This window comes from Stegodyphus dumicola, chromosome 12, assembly GCF_044657685.1.
Source record: "Stegodyphus dumicola isolate Sdum_Otavi_A_Nest chromosome 12, ASM4465768v1".
NCBI lineage: Eukaryota > Metazoa > Arthropoda > Arachnida > Araneae > Eresidae > Stegodyphus > Stegodyphus dumicola.
Window position 1 is genome coordinate 38,270,185 of NC_140779.1, and position 15,189 is coordinate 38,285,373.

Below are 15,189 nucleotides of genomic sequence, written 5' to 3' on the forward strand. Positions count from 1 at the left end.
CAATTCCAGATGACTAATTTTTATTGATATTTACTAATATATTATTTTCATTTTATTCTATGCTTAATTCTGTCAAAGAAATAAAATTTCTAGAAATATAGTTGTACGTATACAGGGGAAAATGCATTTGATAACTCTATAAAAAATAAACTAGAATAAAAAAGTACTTTCATTTCTTCCCAGCTGTAAGGCCTCTTACATTTGTTATTTTTTCTCAAAGGGATTTACTCTGATAAAAAGTAAGTAGCATGAAGTTGCCTAAATAAACATTTACTCCCCTTTTTCTCACTATAATACATAGTGTCATTTCCTATTATTTCTAATTATAATTGTACTGGTAGAAAAATTTCAGGTAAAAAATAAGTCTTCTTTTAATGCTTTTTGCACCCTAGTTGTGCTACTTTCTTAATAAAGATCTGAAATTATTCTGAAAATTTTAAATCTTAACTTAACACTAAACTCCTTATTCCTTACAACTCTAAAAATTCAGGGCATTTGATCTATTTAGATGTTTTAAAAGTTTCTGCTGATTATCCTGATAAAAAAATTCCAGTAAGTGCATATCAATTATACAACTTCATATTTACCATTTGCTAAAAAATTCTTAGATAAGTTAAATTAAATTATTTTTAGGAACGAAAATTTACTAATTACAAGAAAATTATATATGTACATATTAAACAAAAGGGATGTTACAGACATTAAATGATAAGAATGAAACTTGAGAATTTTGGATTCCAAACAAGTGTAAAGTTTGTTGAATTTTTGCAATTTTACTTTGTTGTTATTGAGAAAGATGCAATTACATATTCTTCAAAAATAGGAATCTAATTGAAAAAGCTTAAATGTATGGAATTTTTTGCGCCTATATTGAAAATTAACACTGAATAAATACCAATATATGCTCAAAAATAGTATTTTTCATATTGCTCAAAAATAGCATTCAAATCATACTCCAGGTTTATTATATGTTACGAAATTCAATCCTACAGTGAAGTGAACAAGATCAAAACCGGAAAATTACTAAACAAATAGTATGTGTAAATAGCAAATGTTGTAAAAAACTGATATTGCAAAAATAAAACATGATTAATAAATTTAGGATTAAGGATTTTTAGTTTTAATCAACAGTTAACTTGTCATTATGCATTATTGTTTCCTTTTTATTAAGGAAGAGGATATTTAGTAAAATATATATTCAAAAAACAAACCAGCAACAGCCAGATCTTAAACATGTATTTTATTACCACCATCTGAAGTATGTTAAATCAATTTCTGTTATATTATTTTAAGTGTAAAATTATTTAAGAAAAGTTAAGATACGTATTTGAAATTAGGAAATGCAGTCGATAAAGAGCAAATCGGTTATACATATTTATGTATTTAAAACCAAATGATGTAAGCCTTCTGCAAGGGGAGACTACGTTTCCTTTTCTATCGTCTTAAGGGAATAACAGCGATAAGTGGTTTCATGTGGCAACCATGCTGTCTGTAGATAAGGACGGCTTTAGTGACGTAATGTCAGCCGTGCCGTGGCTTTGTATGTAGGAGGTACTGGCTCAGCACACTCTAAGACAAAACTCGACGATGCACTAACTCGCGATACACTAAAGACTCTCGATCCACTCGACGACCAACTCGGCGCTAGACTTCGAGACACTCGCTCAATAACTGGCTATCAGCTCGCTAGATGAGACACACTAATTGACTGCAGACTAGCAGGGTTTATATAGCTTTTGGCTTGTGTTCGAGAACATTCTGTGCTAAACCAGTAAGAATTCGTTCCAGAAAATTCTCCATCCATCTATGGCATATCGCCAATTTTGTCGCCAAATGGGCGATTTCTCGCCAAACGTGGCAATTTAGCCTTCCTTTGCCATTTTATGGCAACCCTAAACTTGCTTTACGGTGACGCCATCTTAGCGCGCCTGGACATTTCTTAACAATATATAATTGGAAGAATGCGAGAAATGCCATTAAAGATTATATTTTCCCTCCAAACATGAATTTTAGGCTTTAGAAGTTACGTAGACTTATAAATGAACTATACGGCACTCTGCATTCTAGTGCTGTCTACGCCAGTGACATGAGCCTTTGCCTAACTTAGTCAAGCTGCTCTATATGAAAGATGCTCAACATTAATTCATTTTCCCACAATGTAAGTAAATCTTTGCTTACGGTGTTATAAAAAAACCGGGAATAGGCGAAAGCTTAACTGTGTTTCTTCTTACTTCAAAGCCCCAAATCGATCTTCAGAAAGATCAAGTAATGAGTAACTTAGCACAAGCCTTAAGAGTCCAGATTTACTGAAGAACTTATAAAGACTTAGTTTTAAACTAACCAGTTTTGTTTAGTTATTTAACTTTACTGTTTTCTCTCATTTCCATTTCCTGCCAGAATCATATTTCAATTTCGGGCGTTATGCAAAGTAGGGTAAAAAGATACTGTTTAAGCTGGTGTCTGAGTTACTTCAGATAAAGTGTGTTCTGCCTTTCTTCCAGGGTGTTTCGCTGATATTTAAGCTTGCTGTTTTATGGCCATGCATATTAATTGCCGGTTTGTCCTCATCGGTGGTACGGCTAAAAGCCCAGCTCGCATTTATTACCTCTGTGCATCTTCGGCTGATTATTTAACTTAGTTTTAATTTTATATTTCTATTTTGAGTTACAGCCTAGCTTAGTTTTGTAAGTAACAGGAGTGCCGAACTGTAAATTCTTTCTTCTGTTGAATTTTTCCCCAATGGCTGGCACTTGCCTATAACGGCACTGGCTACTCCTTAAGGCCAGAAATGGTTGCTATTTTATTATGGAGGCACCTAATAGGCAGCCACCGTTACCTCCTATGAAGGGACAAACAATATTACATCCATGCTTTCGGGATTCGAGCCCGGGCACTTTGGCATCGCATTCAGACTCCGCTAACCACCGTCTGGGCGGATCTTCAGTTGAATAAAAAGGCCGTTTTGCCATTCATGCACATTGTTGTTGACACAGTTTTGAACTTCGCGAATAGTCGCTTTACAGTTCAAGTAAAAATCTAGCCAAAAAAGTAATTAGCTTTAATTTAGCTAGAATCTTAAAAAACAAACTGATTCCCCAGCGTAAGGACGACCTACGATCAGCATTTAACAGTCTTGTTAATTCAATCTGCATAACAGATTCAATCTTAATATGAAAAGATAATTTCATTACGGTAATATTCATTGAAGGAGCTTGTCAGATTAGTTTTTTGCCCATTTTCATGTATCATACCATAGTTCCAAAACTGCAATAATCTGCATAAAACAAGAGCTAAATGTATCCTACAGCGTTCATAACATTACGACATGGCACTTCAGCTGTGAAATAAAGTATGTGATACATATTTAGAAGTTTCTTTTTTTTTAATATTTTCTGAAAGCAAATCAAAGATGTAAAATTGCTGATATAATTTCCTTGTTCCTTAGGGTGCTTGCTCATTTTACTTAATATTTTTTTATGAATGCAGAAACTTTATACCGCTTTAAAAAATATTCATTCAATTACGACTTACCTTTTACTCATAAACACTTGCCCTGTTGCTACCAGGTAGACCATGCCATTCCGTAACGGTTGTTCGTGATATTTTGCTATTCTGGAATTTAAAATGTATAAGTCAGGTGTCCATAATTCACCACTGCGTTTTTTCATATCGAAGTGATCATCGCAGTCTTCGTTCTCATCTCTGCATTCTGGTGACATGAGTCGACGATCGAACCACGAGAATGTAACTCTCGTGTCTATAATGAATTCCTGCATGTAATATAATAAAGCCATTTAGATATTTTGTAATCATTTTTTATTTCTTTCAACAGTTCACTGAAACATTACATCAAAATATTACATTTTTGTGAAAATGGAATTAACTTTCATCTTACACATTATGCATGTATACCTGTATATATGCTCAGTGAACTGCAGATGTTTTGGATCTGGAAAACGCAGGTGTTTTTTTTTATTTTAAACTACCACAACTCAGAGCCATCAGTAGCTCGATTTATCAGCTGGAATTTGGCAGGTAAAGACAACATGGGAAAAAAGATTCCACGAAAGGAAAACCTAATTCTGAAAGTTGCCGATAGGGAAAATGAGATGCTGTTCTAGTTTACACAGCTGAGGACTACACAAATCGATAGCAAGGAAGAAATTTTAGTGCAACATCGCTTTAATGCAGCAAATGAACTGCCCAAAAGGGTTACAAAGGTGATATTTCAGAGCACCACAGCATTGTATTCAATAAAACCATGTACTTGACAAGGGTGCAGACCTCTTACAATGTAATCACCCTTCTCATGGATCACACATTGCATCCTGTGTACAATATACCCTAAAGCCGAACATTACATATTACCAGGAATGCTCAGCGTGGCCCGTGATATGTTGTCTTTTAAGGTCGCCAAGATCGGGACCCCTCCAAGATATACCTTGAACTTCAAATAACTTCTTCAGGAAAGGTCACATGGGGTAGATTCAGGTGGCCACGAAAGAGGTGAAAGGTGGTATTCCAGCCTGCTTAAAATTTAAACTGACACAACAACTGCCTCTTTTGAAGTTTTGGAATGACAAAACTAGTTAGCATATCATGATACCTTTGCGTGGCAACAATACAGGTGTGTAGTCCTATGTTTGCCACAATTACACTATGTTTGCCACGATATTCCAGAAGGTTGGTCCTAGGTACAAGACCTGGGGATACCATCTGGTGACATTCCTGATAAAGATCCCACTGTCCACAATGGTCCTGGTGGTTCGCAGTAGTGTTATTAAATAATAAAGAACTTGTATGTTTGTGTGTTCCTTACATTGTGCAGAAACTGCAGCCCTTAAAGCCACAAAATTTTGAACACACATACGCTGCTCAAAACAATTAGGGGATATAGTGGGTTCGATATGAAATAACCATCTAATTGATAACTTTTTTAACAAAAAATTAAATAGAAGAGGTTAAAAATGAAAATTATAACGTTTACAAAGTTAGGAAGATACAAATTTTGCCTGTGACGTTGAAAACTATACGTTTTATGTAAGAAGTGAAAAGCTACCTGCAGCGTTACTTCTATAGTAGAAGATTAAAATCAATTGGTACGCGTTGAATATTTTGTAACAATGAATCCGGTGTTTCAGAGAAACGACTTAGCTGAATCGGTAGCCTGGACTACCATTGTAGCTTAGAGGCAGGTCAAACGCAATACGTTGTAGCGGAAGCGTTAGGAGTTTCTAAAAGTGTAATTTCTAGATTATGGAATCGGTTTCTGGAAACTGGAAATGTTCGCAGAACATCGGGACAAAGTCATATGCCTGCAATAATACAAAATGAAGATCGATATTTAGCACTACCGGCCAGCGTCAGCACCTTCAGATGGTTACTGGTACGAGAGTTTCTACTCAAACTGTTCGAAACCGACTCCACCATGTGGGTTTGTATGTTTGCCAACCTATGGTTTGTGTTTCATTGACACAGAACTACCGCGCTGCCTGCAGAAGATAGGCACAAGACCATCTCAGATGGGAACGAGATGAGTGGAGCAATGTGCTCTTCACTGCAATGTGCTCTGTAGTGTGTAACTGGTGCATTCTCATTTGGAGGGAACCTGATAAACAGTATACTCCTGTATTTGTGCATGAAAGTGCTCGATTTGGAGGTAGAGTGATGGTTTGGGCCAGTATTTCTGTCAATGGCTGCACCGATCTGCACATTATCAGGAATGGAGCACTAACGGCACAGTGATATAGGGATCATCAGGTTTATTGTGGTTCTTTATGCTGGAGCAATCGGAGATGAATTCATTCTCATGGACGATAACTTCAGGTAACATCGTACTCGGCTAGTGGACAATTTCCTTTTCGACAAATAATAATCTAATGTCATCTGGCTAAAAGAGCTTTGTAATACTTACCATTAAGCCGCACATTCATAACTATTGTATAAAAAATTTATTTGGCAGGTATAATTTCAGCTCTATATTATTAATTAAATAAGACAAGTGACAGGTTAAAAGTTATTGATATTGTTAGGAAATGTCCAGCCAGTCCAGTAAGATAGCTTCCGCGCAAGGGAAGGGTTGCTATATTTGGCGCGAAATCGCCCGTTTAGCGACAAAATTGGCGATATGCCGTGGATGGATGGAGAACATCCTAGAACGAATTCTTACCGGTTTGGCCCAGAAAGCTATATAAACCCAGCTGGTACGCGGAGTGGAGTCGTGTCTCGTAATCTATGTAGTCTATCGAGTTGATCATCAGGCTAGTGTCGAGTTTATCGCAATTGGCGCATCGAGCGTGTGCATCGTTGAGGCTATCATCGAGTTCATCGCGAGTTGTAGCGTGGAGAGTCTCGAGAGTACGGTAAGTTCCAAGAACGACTGAACCGAATCAAGAGCTATACTCTCGCTTTTTCCTGAAGATTTCTTCATCGTTATAACCTGATAGCTTGAAGACTGTGTTGTTGATTGTTTCAGCGTGTTTGTCGTAATTTTTCGACGACTGTAAACGTCTTTTTGGAGCTGCCCTAAGTAATACTGGCTAATAAAGTGCGTTTTAATTCTTCATCAAGTGCTGACATCAATCACTCCAAATCGCGCGAACCCGTACAGAAACGCAACAATATATTCAAAATTCATCACCATTACTAAATCTCAACAGATTTTTTAAAACATGCCTTTCACTGTTAAATGATTAATCATTTAGTAGTACGTCATTTCCCGCCCCCTTTCAAAATAATGGATCTATGTCAAAGACAGGGTAATCATTCTTTTTCGCATCAGTTTAGCATTCCAAAGAAATTATAAAGGGATGTAATTCTAATTTATGACATAAGTATTTTGATAATCATGATACTTAAGCTTTTTCAACTTTTATAATCCGTTGAAACGAAAGTTCTAGATCATATTCGAATCACTCATAATCCAAAATGAGATGCATGGCCTGGAGAGTTTTACATAAATTTTAATTAAACTTAATATTTAGGTATGTACAATGTAGGCTAAAATGCCTAAATCGAATATTAATGCTCAAAAAGCAAGAACTGAATAGTTCCGTCAAAGAATCTAAACCGAATTCTATTGCATAGTGCATCGAAATCTACCTTCAAGAAGAAAAATATTTTTCCAAGTCGCGTGTTCAGAAGGGGAAGCGTCAAGTAAGCCAATAGATGATACCAAGATATTCCTTAACACACTCCCCACCTGAACTCTGACAAGAGTTCATCTAACTCAGTTATACATACAATCAAGTACATAAATCACTATTCTATAAAAATATTTAAAAAAATACTAATTAGTCAAACACTTCAATTCCGAAACAGGTTATACACAACATGTATCAAATATTAAATATTATAACAAATAAATGAACTAAATTTTAAAACTATTTTCACCTTAGCTAAACAAACTTAACTAACAATATTCAATTTAATCATTAATAGGGGGGAATGCACAACAAAATCGTTACATTCAAAATATCTAAAGTTCAAGAGGATATAGATGTTGAACAGTACGTTTTAAAGTCCCATTATCAATTTTTTAATATCTTTCGAATAGATTGGCCAATGAACTAAGTAGAACATACTTGGGATATTCTAGGGAGAAGAGTTGCTAGTCATTTATCACCCACACAAACAATTTCATAGTTTGAAAGCTCTCTTCCATAGGAGCGGGAGTAAATATCCCAGTCCCTCATTGATAATCTCTTTGATTTTATGCCTCATAGACGTGCGACATTACTTTCCGTCACGGGAAACCATACCCCTTATTGAAGTCAAGTCATTTGTATCCGAAAAATTACATTTTTTGTCTGTTTACTGACAAATATTGTCAATAAAATTTAACTATTCCTTGTCCGTTGCTTCTTTTTCTTTTCTAATATCTGACAACACCTGTACATTGCATATCAGTCTGCAAAACAATTCCTGATTTCCAGTTTATATCCAAAATTATGATATCCTCTAATTGTTTTGAGCAGTGTAGTTCTACACCGCATTTGGAAGCCTAGATCATGGTTTTCTAATTTGAGAGAATTTAATGAATTTTTTATTAACAAAATCAATGATTTAAAAGTAATCAGTGGCAACACTGTTTGAAAAAAAATTTCTTCAGAGCCTCAGACTGTCGCTATTCGGCAAAATGTAAGATATTAAATATTAGTCAATGAAAATTATTTAAGAGCAATGTGTTGCCATTACCTGAAATGAAATACTTTAATTTTTGATGCGGCAGCGCTTTGCCGCTCAGTATAGTATCACATATTTTCATATTTAATCCATCTATTATTGAATAACAAAGTAAGCTATTGAAAATCAGTAAACGCATAGTTTTTTAAACTACTTTTTCTACATTTTAATCTGACTGATTTAAATAAACATGGATTTAAATCAATATATTTCTAATTAGAAGTATTAAATACTTTTATGGAATTACATTAGCTGAATTCATTAAAACCAATATGCATATATATATATATTTTTCATTTTTTATGATAACTGTTCTAGGCAGCTGTCCAGCTAGTGAATTTTAAAAAAAAAAAAAAAAACTCGAGAAGTTGCAGCCTATTTTAGTTTTAAAATGTCACATACTAAACGCTTATAGCTTGCAAGAAATATGAAGAATTATGTTGTATTATGCAAGAATGCTTCATTATGCGAGAATATGCTCCATTATGCAAGAATTTCTCTTCCTTTTGCACGTTATTCTTTAACCAAAAAAAAAAAAAAAAAAAGAGAGAGAGAACTTGATTTGGCCTTTATGTTGATTTGAGTAACAAAAATAATATAATTCTTCCTAACTTAAGTATAGCGATAAAATGGTATTTTACAAAGATCCATGTTTCACGAAACTTTGAAATTTAAATATACGTTTCAAATTTTTTTTCTTCCATTTTCAGCGTCACACTACAGTACAAGAAATAATGCAATAGTTCTAAAAATTTCAATTAGTTTTGTCAGAAAACAATGAAATCTAAACACACATATGCATCTTCAAGATGATTTCATGTTTTCGTCTGTCAGCCATGTCTTGATATCCTCTGTGAAAGAATTTATATTACTAGGTTAGTATTGGTGTAATAATGATAGAAAAGAAGAGTTAAAAAGTCCAAAAAACTTCGTACGCGTTGTTACGGGTGTTCAGTTAAATGTATCATCGATCAATAAGATTCACCTGTCTGTCCGTTCCCATCTCAGTAATGATTGAATGAGTGAAAGAAAATGTTAAGTACGTGATTTGCCCTATAGGTTAACATGAATTCTTACGAATGGTTTAGCTGTTACTGGGGTTAATTTTGTTTTTAAAACTACGAAAGAACACGATACATATTTTAATTCAGAGATAAGGAAATCAATACGCAGGCAGGTTGATCGAATTACTTGAGTTTAATCTCGATTGGGCTATTCTTTGCGGATCCTTCCTCAAAAAATTCAGCAAGATTTTATTCATTTTAAAATTTGACTCAGGTATTAAAGTCACTCATAATATTTCTATAATAAAAAAATTCAGAAAACCAATTTTAAAATGTTAAAACGCGAATTTATTTAACAAAATGTTTAAACACAAACACAAGTTTTAATCTGTATCTATGTTACTGTGAAAGACAGAAATTGGAGAACGTCGACTTTCACCGGACAATATCAACATTCACCAAATACGTCGGTGAAAGACCGAATATTTCACTACATTCTTGTATATTCGGACCCTCACCGGTGTATGTCGACAATCACAGATATGCTCTGGTGAAAGTAGAAAAGAGAGTTCATAAAGTGCCATAATAGTTTAAGTTGTTGCAATAAATAAGATTTGAATCACATAATTTAGTAAGTTTTTTATTACTGTTATTTTATTTTCTCATTTAGAACGTACTGTATAATCAAGTAAGTTTTTAACTTCTATTATTTTCCTTTCTCATTTTGAATGCATTGTGTGTTTTAGGTTCTCATGTTCTTAAGTTCTTATTTCAAGTTTCAAGTGCGTTTATTCGCGACTGAATTACGGAGAAGAAAATATAATATTGTTATATGTTGAACATTCACCATTAGTACATGGTGAATGTCGACATTGACCGGTGTAAGTCAGAAATAAGAGTATTTGGAAAATATTTCGGACATACACCAAGAGACTATGTAAATGTTCACATTCGGAAAAAGTCGACATTCTCCAGATTTCGGTGTTTCACCGTAACATGTATGCGATAAAGAAATGTCACTTAGCTGAACACAGTAATCTCAAATCCTATTATGGAACTGATCTAATTTTTGTTTAATATTTTTAAAATGTCAAAACGTTTTACAAATTAAAATAAATAACATGATTGGATGAAAAATAAATTACACTTCGGGCACGACTCAATCAGAAATAAATTGTATTTGCGAATAATATGCAGTTTTTACAGGTTTCTTGATCGTCACACGAAGCGTTAATACACAAAACATCGGATTCTATTAAATTTAGAATTTTTTTTAACTAGCCAAAGTTTTAGATAAAGTAACAAAATAATAATAATAATAATAATGATAATGATAATATCCTTCGCTATCCTAAAGGTACCTTCACACATTTTAATCCTGCCGCGCAGACGAGAAAGTAGTTAGTGACTGTAACTTACCACACCGGTGGGTCCAGGCTAGAATACCGGAGAAGGCATGGATGTAAAATTGTGTATCCCTTCAGGTGGCAGCCTATTAGGCGCCTCCATAATAAAATGACCACCGCTTCTGGCCTTAGTAGAGGCAAAGCATAAAATGACTAGTACCCGCAATTTAAAAAAAAAATTAATCCTGCACATGCATTTTCACGCCAGCTAAGTATCGATTACAAAATTTGAATTATCGCTCATCATTTTCTCTCTTGATTTAGCTCTTGTTAGAGCTTGCTTTTAAATTTCCTTTGTACGTAACTAAAGTAAATATAAAAATAAATTAAGTGAAAATACCAGTTTCTTCAGAACATGAAAATTATCATGTCCAAAGTATTTAATCTAAAAATTATAAATTTTGTTTACCATACTACATAAAGAGAGGTCTACCAGTTAGAAATGTTATTCTCAGAGGGTTTTGTCTTCATTGCTCTGCAAAACAAAGCGCTGGGTTTTAATTGTGCTACTATTACTTTCTTGGGTAACTACATTTAGATCCCGCTAAGCCTTCTGTGACTAGGTCAGTGGGAAGAATTTGAAAAATCTACGCCCTTAATTATTGTACATCAAATTTTTTGTATTGCAGTAATGCTTTTAGGATTTTCAATCCCTAAAAGATATTGGATCAACGAAGCCAACAATATCTGAGTCGTAAAGTTTACTTATCCTAATGAGGTGTTTACTTACACCTAGTGAACGATCTACTGCCTGGTCTACGAGAAGAACAGCTCAAACCACGATGTCTGGCGGGTGGCGATCGCTATAGCTAGTATATTTCAAAAGGGAGCGAACAAAAGGTTGCCAATTCATCTTTAAATACACCAAGAGTCCAAACTGAAAAGTAAATCTTCAAGATTCCTCTCTGGAAAATGGGTCAAGGCTCGCTTTTGCGGTAACAGACAGTTGCAGACTAACTGGAGAGAGCTTTACTTATGATAGACAGACTGTAAGAATATCGAATAAGCAAGCTTTAGCAAAAGAGTTGCAGTGTTTATAGGCAATGAGCATGTACTTCTTGTGCCTTCAACACCCACTTTATTGTGATATTTAAAATATAGTTAGAATGAAGTAAAATGTTATTACCGTTTGAATATAATTAAAAACGGAAGCACAGAGAAGTTTGCAAATCTATGCGACCCAATTATTGTACATCAAAATTTTGCATCGATGTCATGCTTTTAGGATTTTCAGTCCCTGGCAGATATTGGATCAACAAAGTCAAGAAAGAAACACAATATTTGAGTCGCAAATAGAAAAAGAAATCTCAAATTTCACCCTTCTGTCTGTTCGTCATCGACAGAACAGTTGGTCCACTGGGTTGGGTGTTCTTCAGCCATATTAGGCACTAAGTAATTACAAATACATTAAATGAATGCTGAACTCAGAGAATTACATTAAAATGAATAATGTCATATTAGGTCTAAAGATTTCTCCCGCTTCCAATCTTAAATTCGCCACCAGATATTACACATTTCGCACTAAAACTTCCGGACTGCATTTTTTAGTATTCCCTTTGCAGTCTTCCTAATTCTTTTCCCCTTTCACACGCGTTTTTTTTCCTCTTTAAGAACAGCAATCCACTTCTAAGAAGCAGAATTTCTTTGAAACTACATTATTTAGTTCCACAAGAGATCTTTGTGAGATTTTCAATTGCTTAAAGTGTTCAGTTCATTTCAGTTTCGAAATTTGAGCTTAAAAGTCTCAGTTAGAATTGTTAGATCCTACAGCATGCATTTACTTCCATTTTTAAATAAGAATGCTTTTTTTTCCTATTGAAATAAGACCATTCAGTGGAATGTAATTTAACTGCATATTTAAAGAAACTGAATCAAACAGTGTAATGTTCATAGTTAATATTACAGTGAGGTGTTCCTTAATGCAAGTTTTACTTACCCTAACGAGAAAGATTTAAGGATATCGAGTAAACAAGCTTTAGCAAAAGATTTGCAGCTGTTGTAGGTAATGAGCATATACTTCTTGTGCTTTCAACGCCCACTTTATTGTGATGTTTAGAATGTTATTAGAATGAAGAAGTTTGGAAATTCATATTATTAAAATATTTCATCATAATAATTCAACTTTATCCTGGATGCAAATGATGACGCATAAAATAATAGTTGAAAGTTTTCAGTGCACCAAGTTAGAACCTCCTTTTATTCTTAACAACTGCTTGTATAATATATAATTCTTGTTATAAAGAATTGTTAGAAATATCAGAAGTAAAATGACTTTTTCTAATATTAACTGGAGCAATGCAGTTTTATAATGTTGAAGATAAATGAAAGATTGTTGTCGATTGGTAGCAGAGGCTATTCACCGTAGACAGAATTTTCTCACAAGTGTGAACAGTATATATCTCGAAGAAGTTTCTTCAAGGTCTTTAAAATATTTCTAAATAAACCTTGAACGATAACAATACCCGGTAAAATTTCCCATGTGATGTAACTAAAGCCAGCTAAGCAAAGTTATCAGGAATGAAGTAACAGTCTCTTTGCTGATTATAAAAATAACGAGAATATTTCTTCAGAATTCTAACACGTTGCTAGACAGTTCTGTCTTAACTATCGTTCAATCTGCTGATAAATCCGCTAAGATTTTTAAATCTAGTAGTCGCACACTTTTGCATAACAAATTATTTTACGTTTCGGTGCCTTTCCTGAACCTCTCATTCTTCCCCTCGCATTTCCTCGCCAAGATGCAAATTAAAGTTAAGCGAAGTGAGTATAAAGTCAGACGAATCTTGTAGTTTATTCATTGGAGTTGCAGACGTACTAATACAAATGGCAATGTAATATACAACTATATTCTGAACAACCCAGTTGCTCTGCATGCGCCGAACGAATATACGTACAGGCCGGATAATATTCAATATTCGGATATACTGAATATTGCATTGTCTTCCACCACCATCCCGATTGCACTAGAAAAGGCGTTCTCAACCGGTAGTAGGCAAGAGAAAAATATGTGGTACGCAAAGAAGCAAGATATTTTTAACTATTAAATTCAAAAATTAAAACCCCAACAACCTGATTGAGGTTTTTCTCTAACACTCGTAAATTTATGCGATCTGAGCTTTGTTCAAAAGTGGTGGTAGTATTAGTACTTTGTAGTGGTGGTACTAAAGGTTTTCAATTTTTGTTTAGATGGTCGCGTTAGTCAAAAGGCTGAGAACCGCTGCACTAGAAGTCATACACGAGATGTCTTCATATCATCTGCCGGTCATCGCTGTCTTGGGCATCTTGAAACCAGATGACTCTGACACCAGATAAATCACTAACTGGATCCTATTTGAAAATCTTATGAAAGATCGAATACTTAATTTTCAAGATCTAAAAATAATTAATGTAATTGACGCTGCTGTGTCATCTCTCATCAATAGCATTCAGGAAGCTATTTTAAGTGCTTCTCAACCGGTGGTACGCGTACCGTACGTGGAGGGGTTCTCAACGGGTGGTACGCAAGAGAAAAATAGATGGTACGCAAAGAAGCAAGATATTTTTAACTATTAAATTCAAAACTTAAAACTCCAACAACCTGATTGAGATTTTTCTTTAACACTCGTAGATTCATGCGATCTGAGCTTTGCTCAAGAGTGGTGGTGGTAGTAGTACTTTGCAGTGGTGATATTAAAGGTTTTCAATTTTTGTTTAGATGGTCGCGTTAGTCAAAAGGCTGAGAACCGCTGCACTAGAAGTCATACACGAGATGTCTTCATATCATCTGCCGGTCATCGCTGTCTTGGGCATCTTGAAACCAGATGACTCTGACACCAGATAAATCACTAACTGGATCCTATTCGAAAATCTTATGAAAGATCGAATACTTAATTTTCAAGATCTAAAAATAATTAATGTAATTGACGCTGCTGTGTCATCTCTCATCAATAGCATTCAGGAAGCTATTTTAAGTGCTTCTCAACCGGTGGTTCGTAACCGGTGGTACGCGTACCGTACGTGGAGGGGTTCTCAACGGGTGGTACGCAAGAGAAAAATAGGTGGTACGCAAAGAAGCAAGATATTTTTAACTATTAAATTCAAAAATTAAAACTCCAACAACCTGATTGAGATTTTTCTTTAACACTCGTAGATTCATGCGATCTGAGCTTTGCTCAAGAGTGGTGGTGGTAGTAGTACTTTGTAGTGGTGATACTAAAGGTTTTCAATTTTTGTTTAGATGGTCGCGTTAGTCAAAAGGCTGAGAACCGCTGCACTAGAAGTCATACACGAGATGTCTTCATAGCATCTGCCGGTCATCGCTGTCTTGAGCATCTTGAAACCAGTTCACTCTAACACCAGATAGATCACTAACTGGATTCTATTTGGAAATCTTATGAAAGATCGAATACTTAGTTTTCAAGATCTAAAATCAATTAATGGGATTGACGCTGCTGTGTCATCTCTCACCAACAGCATTCAAGGAGCTATTTCAAGTGCGAGTGAAACTCTCTTCGCCTCTGTTAAGAATCTTAGACACCCAAAAAAATATCCATTGCACGATGCATTATCGCTTTTGGCCATTTAATAAATACATCGCCGGATAATGAGTCAACCTA

The 15,189-nt window shown here is 34.8% G+C and overlaps 1 protein-coding gene across 1 annotated transcript in view; it reads right to left on the reverse strand.

Annotated features, from left to right (window-relative positions):
* The window catches only part of LOC118194741 (glycine receptor subunit alpha-2-like), a 149,399-nt gene that overhangs the window by 90,026 nt on the left and 44,184 nt on the right, over positions 1–15,189 (reverse strand). Inside the window, exon 4 of the mRNA XM_085827636.1 lies at positions 3,532–3,770. Coding sequence (XP_085683762.1) covers positions 3,532–3,770 — 239 coding nt within the window. The remainder of the gene's footprint in view (positions 1–3,531; positions 3,771–15,189) is intronic.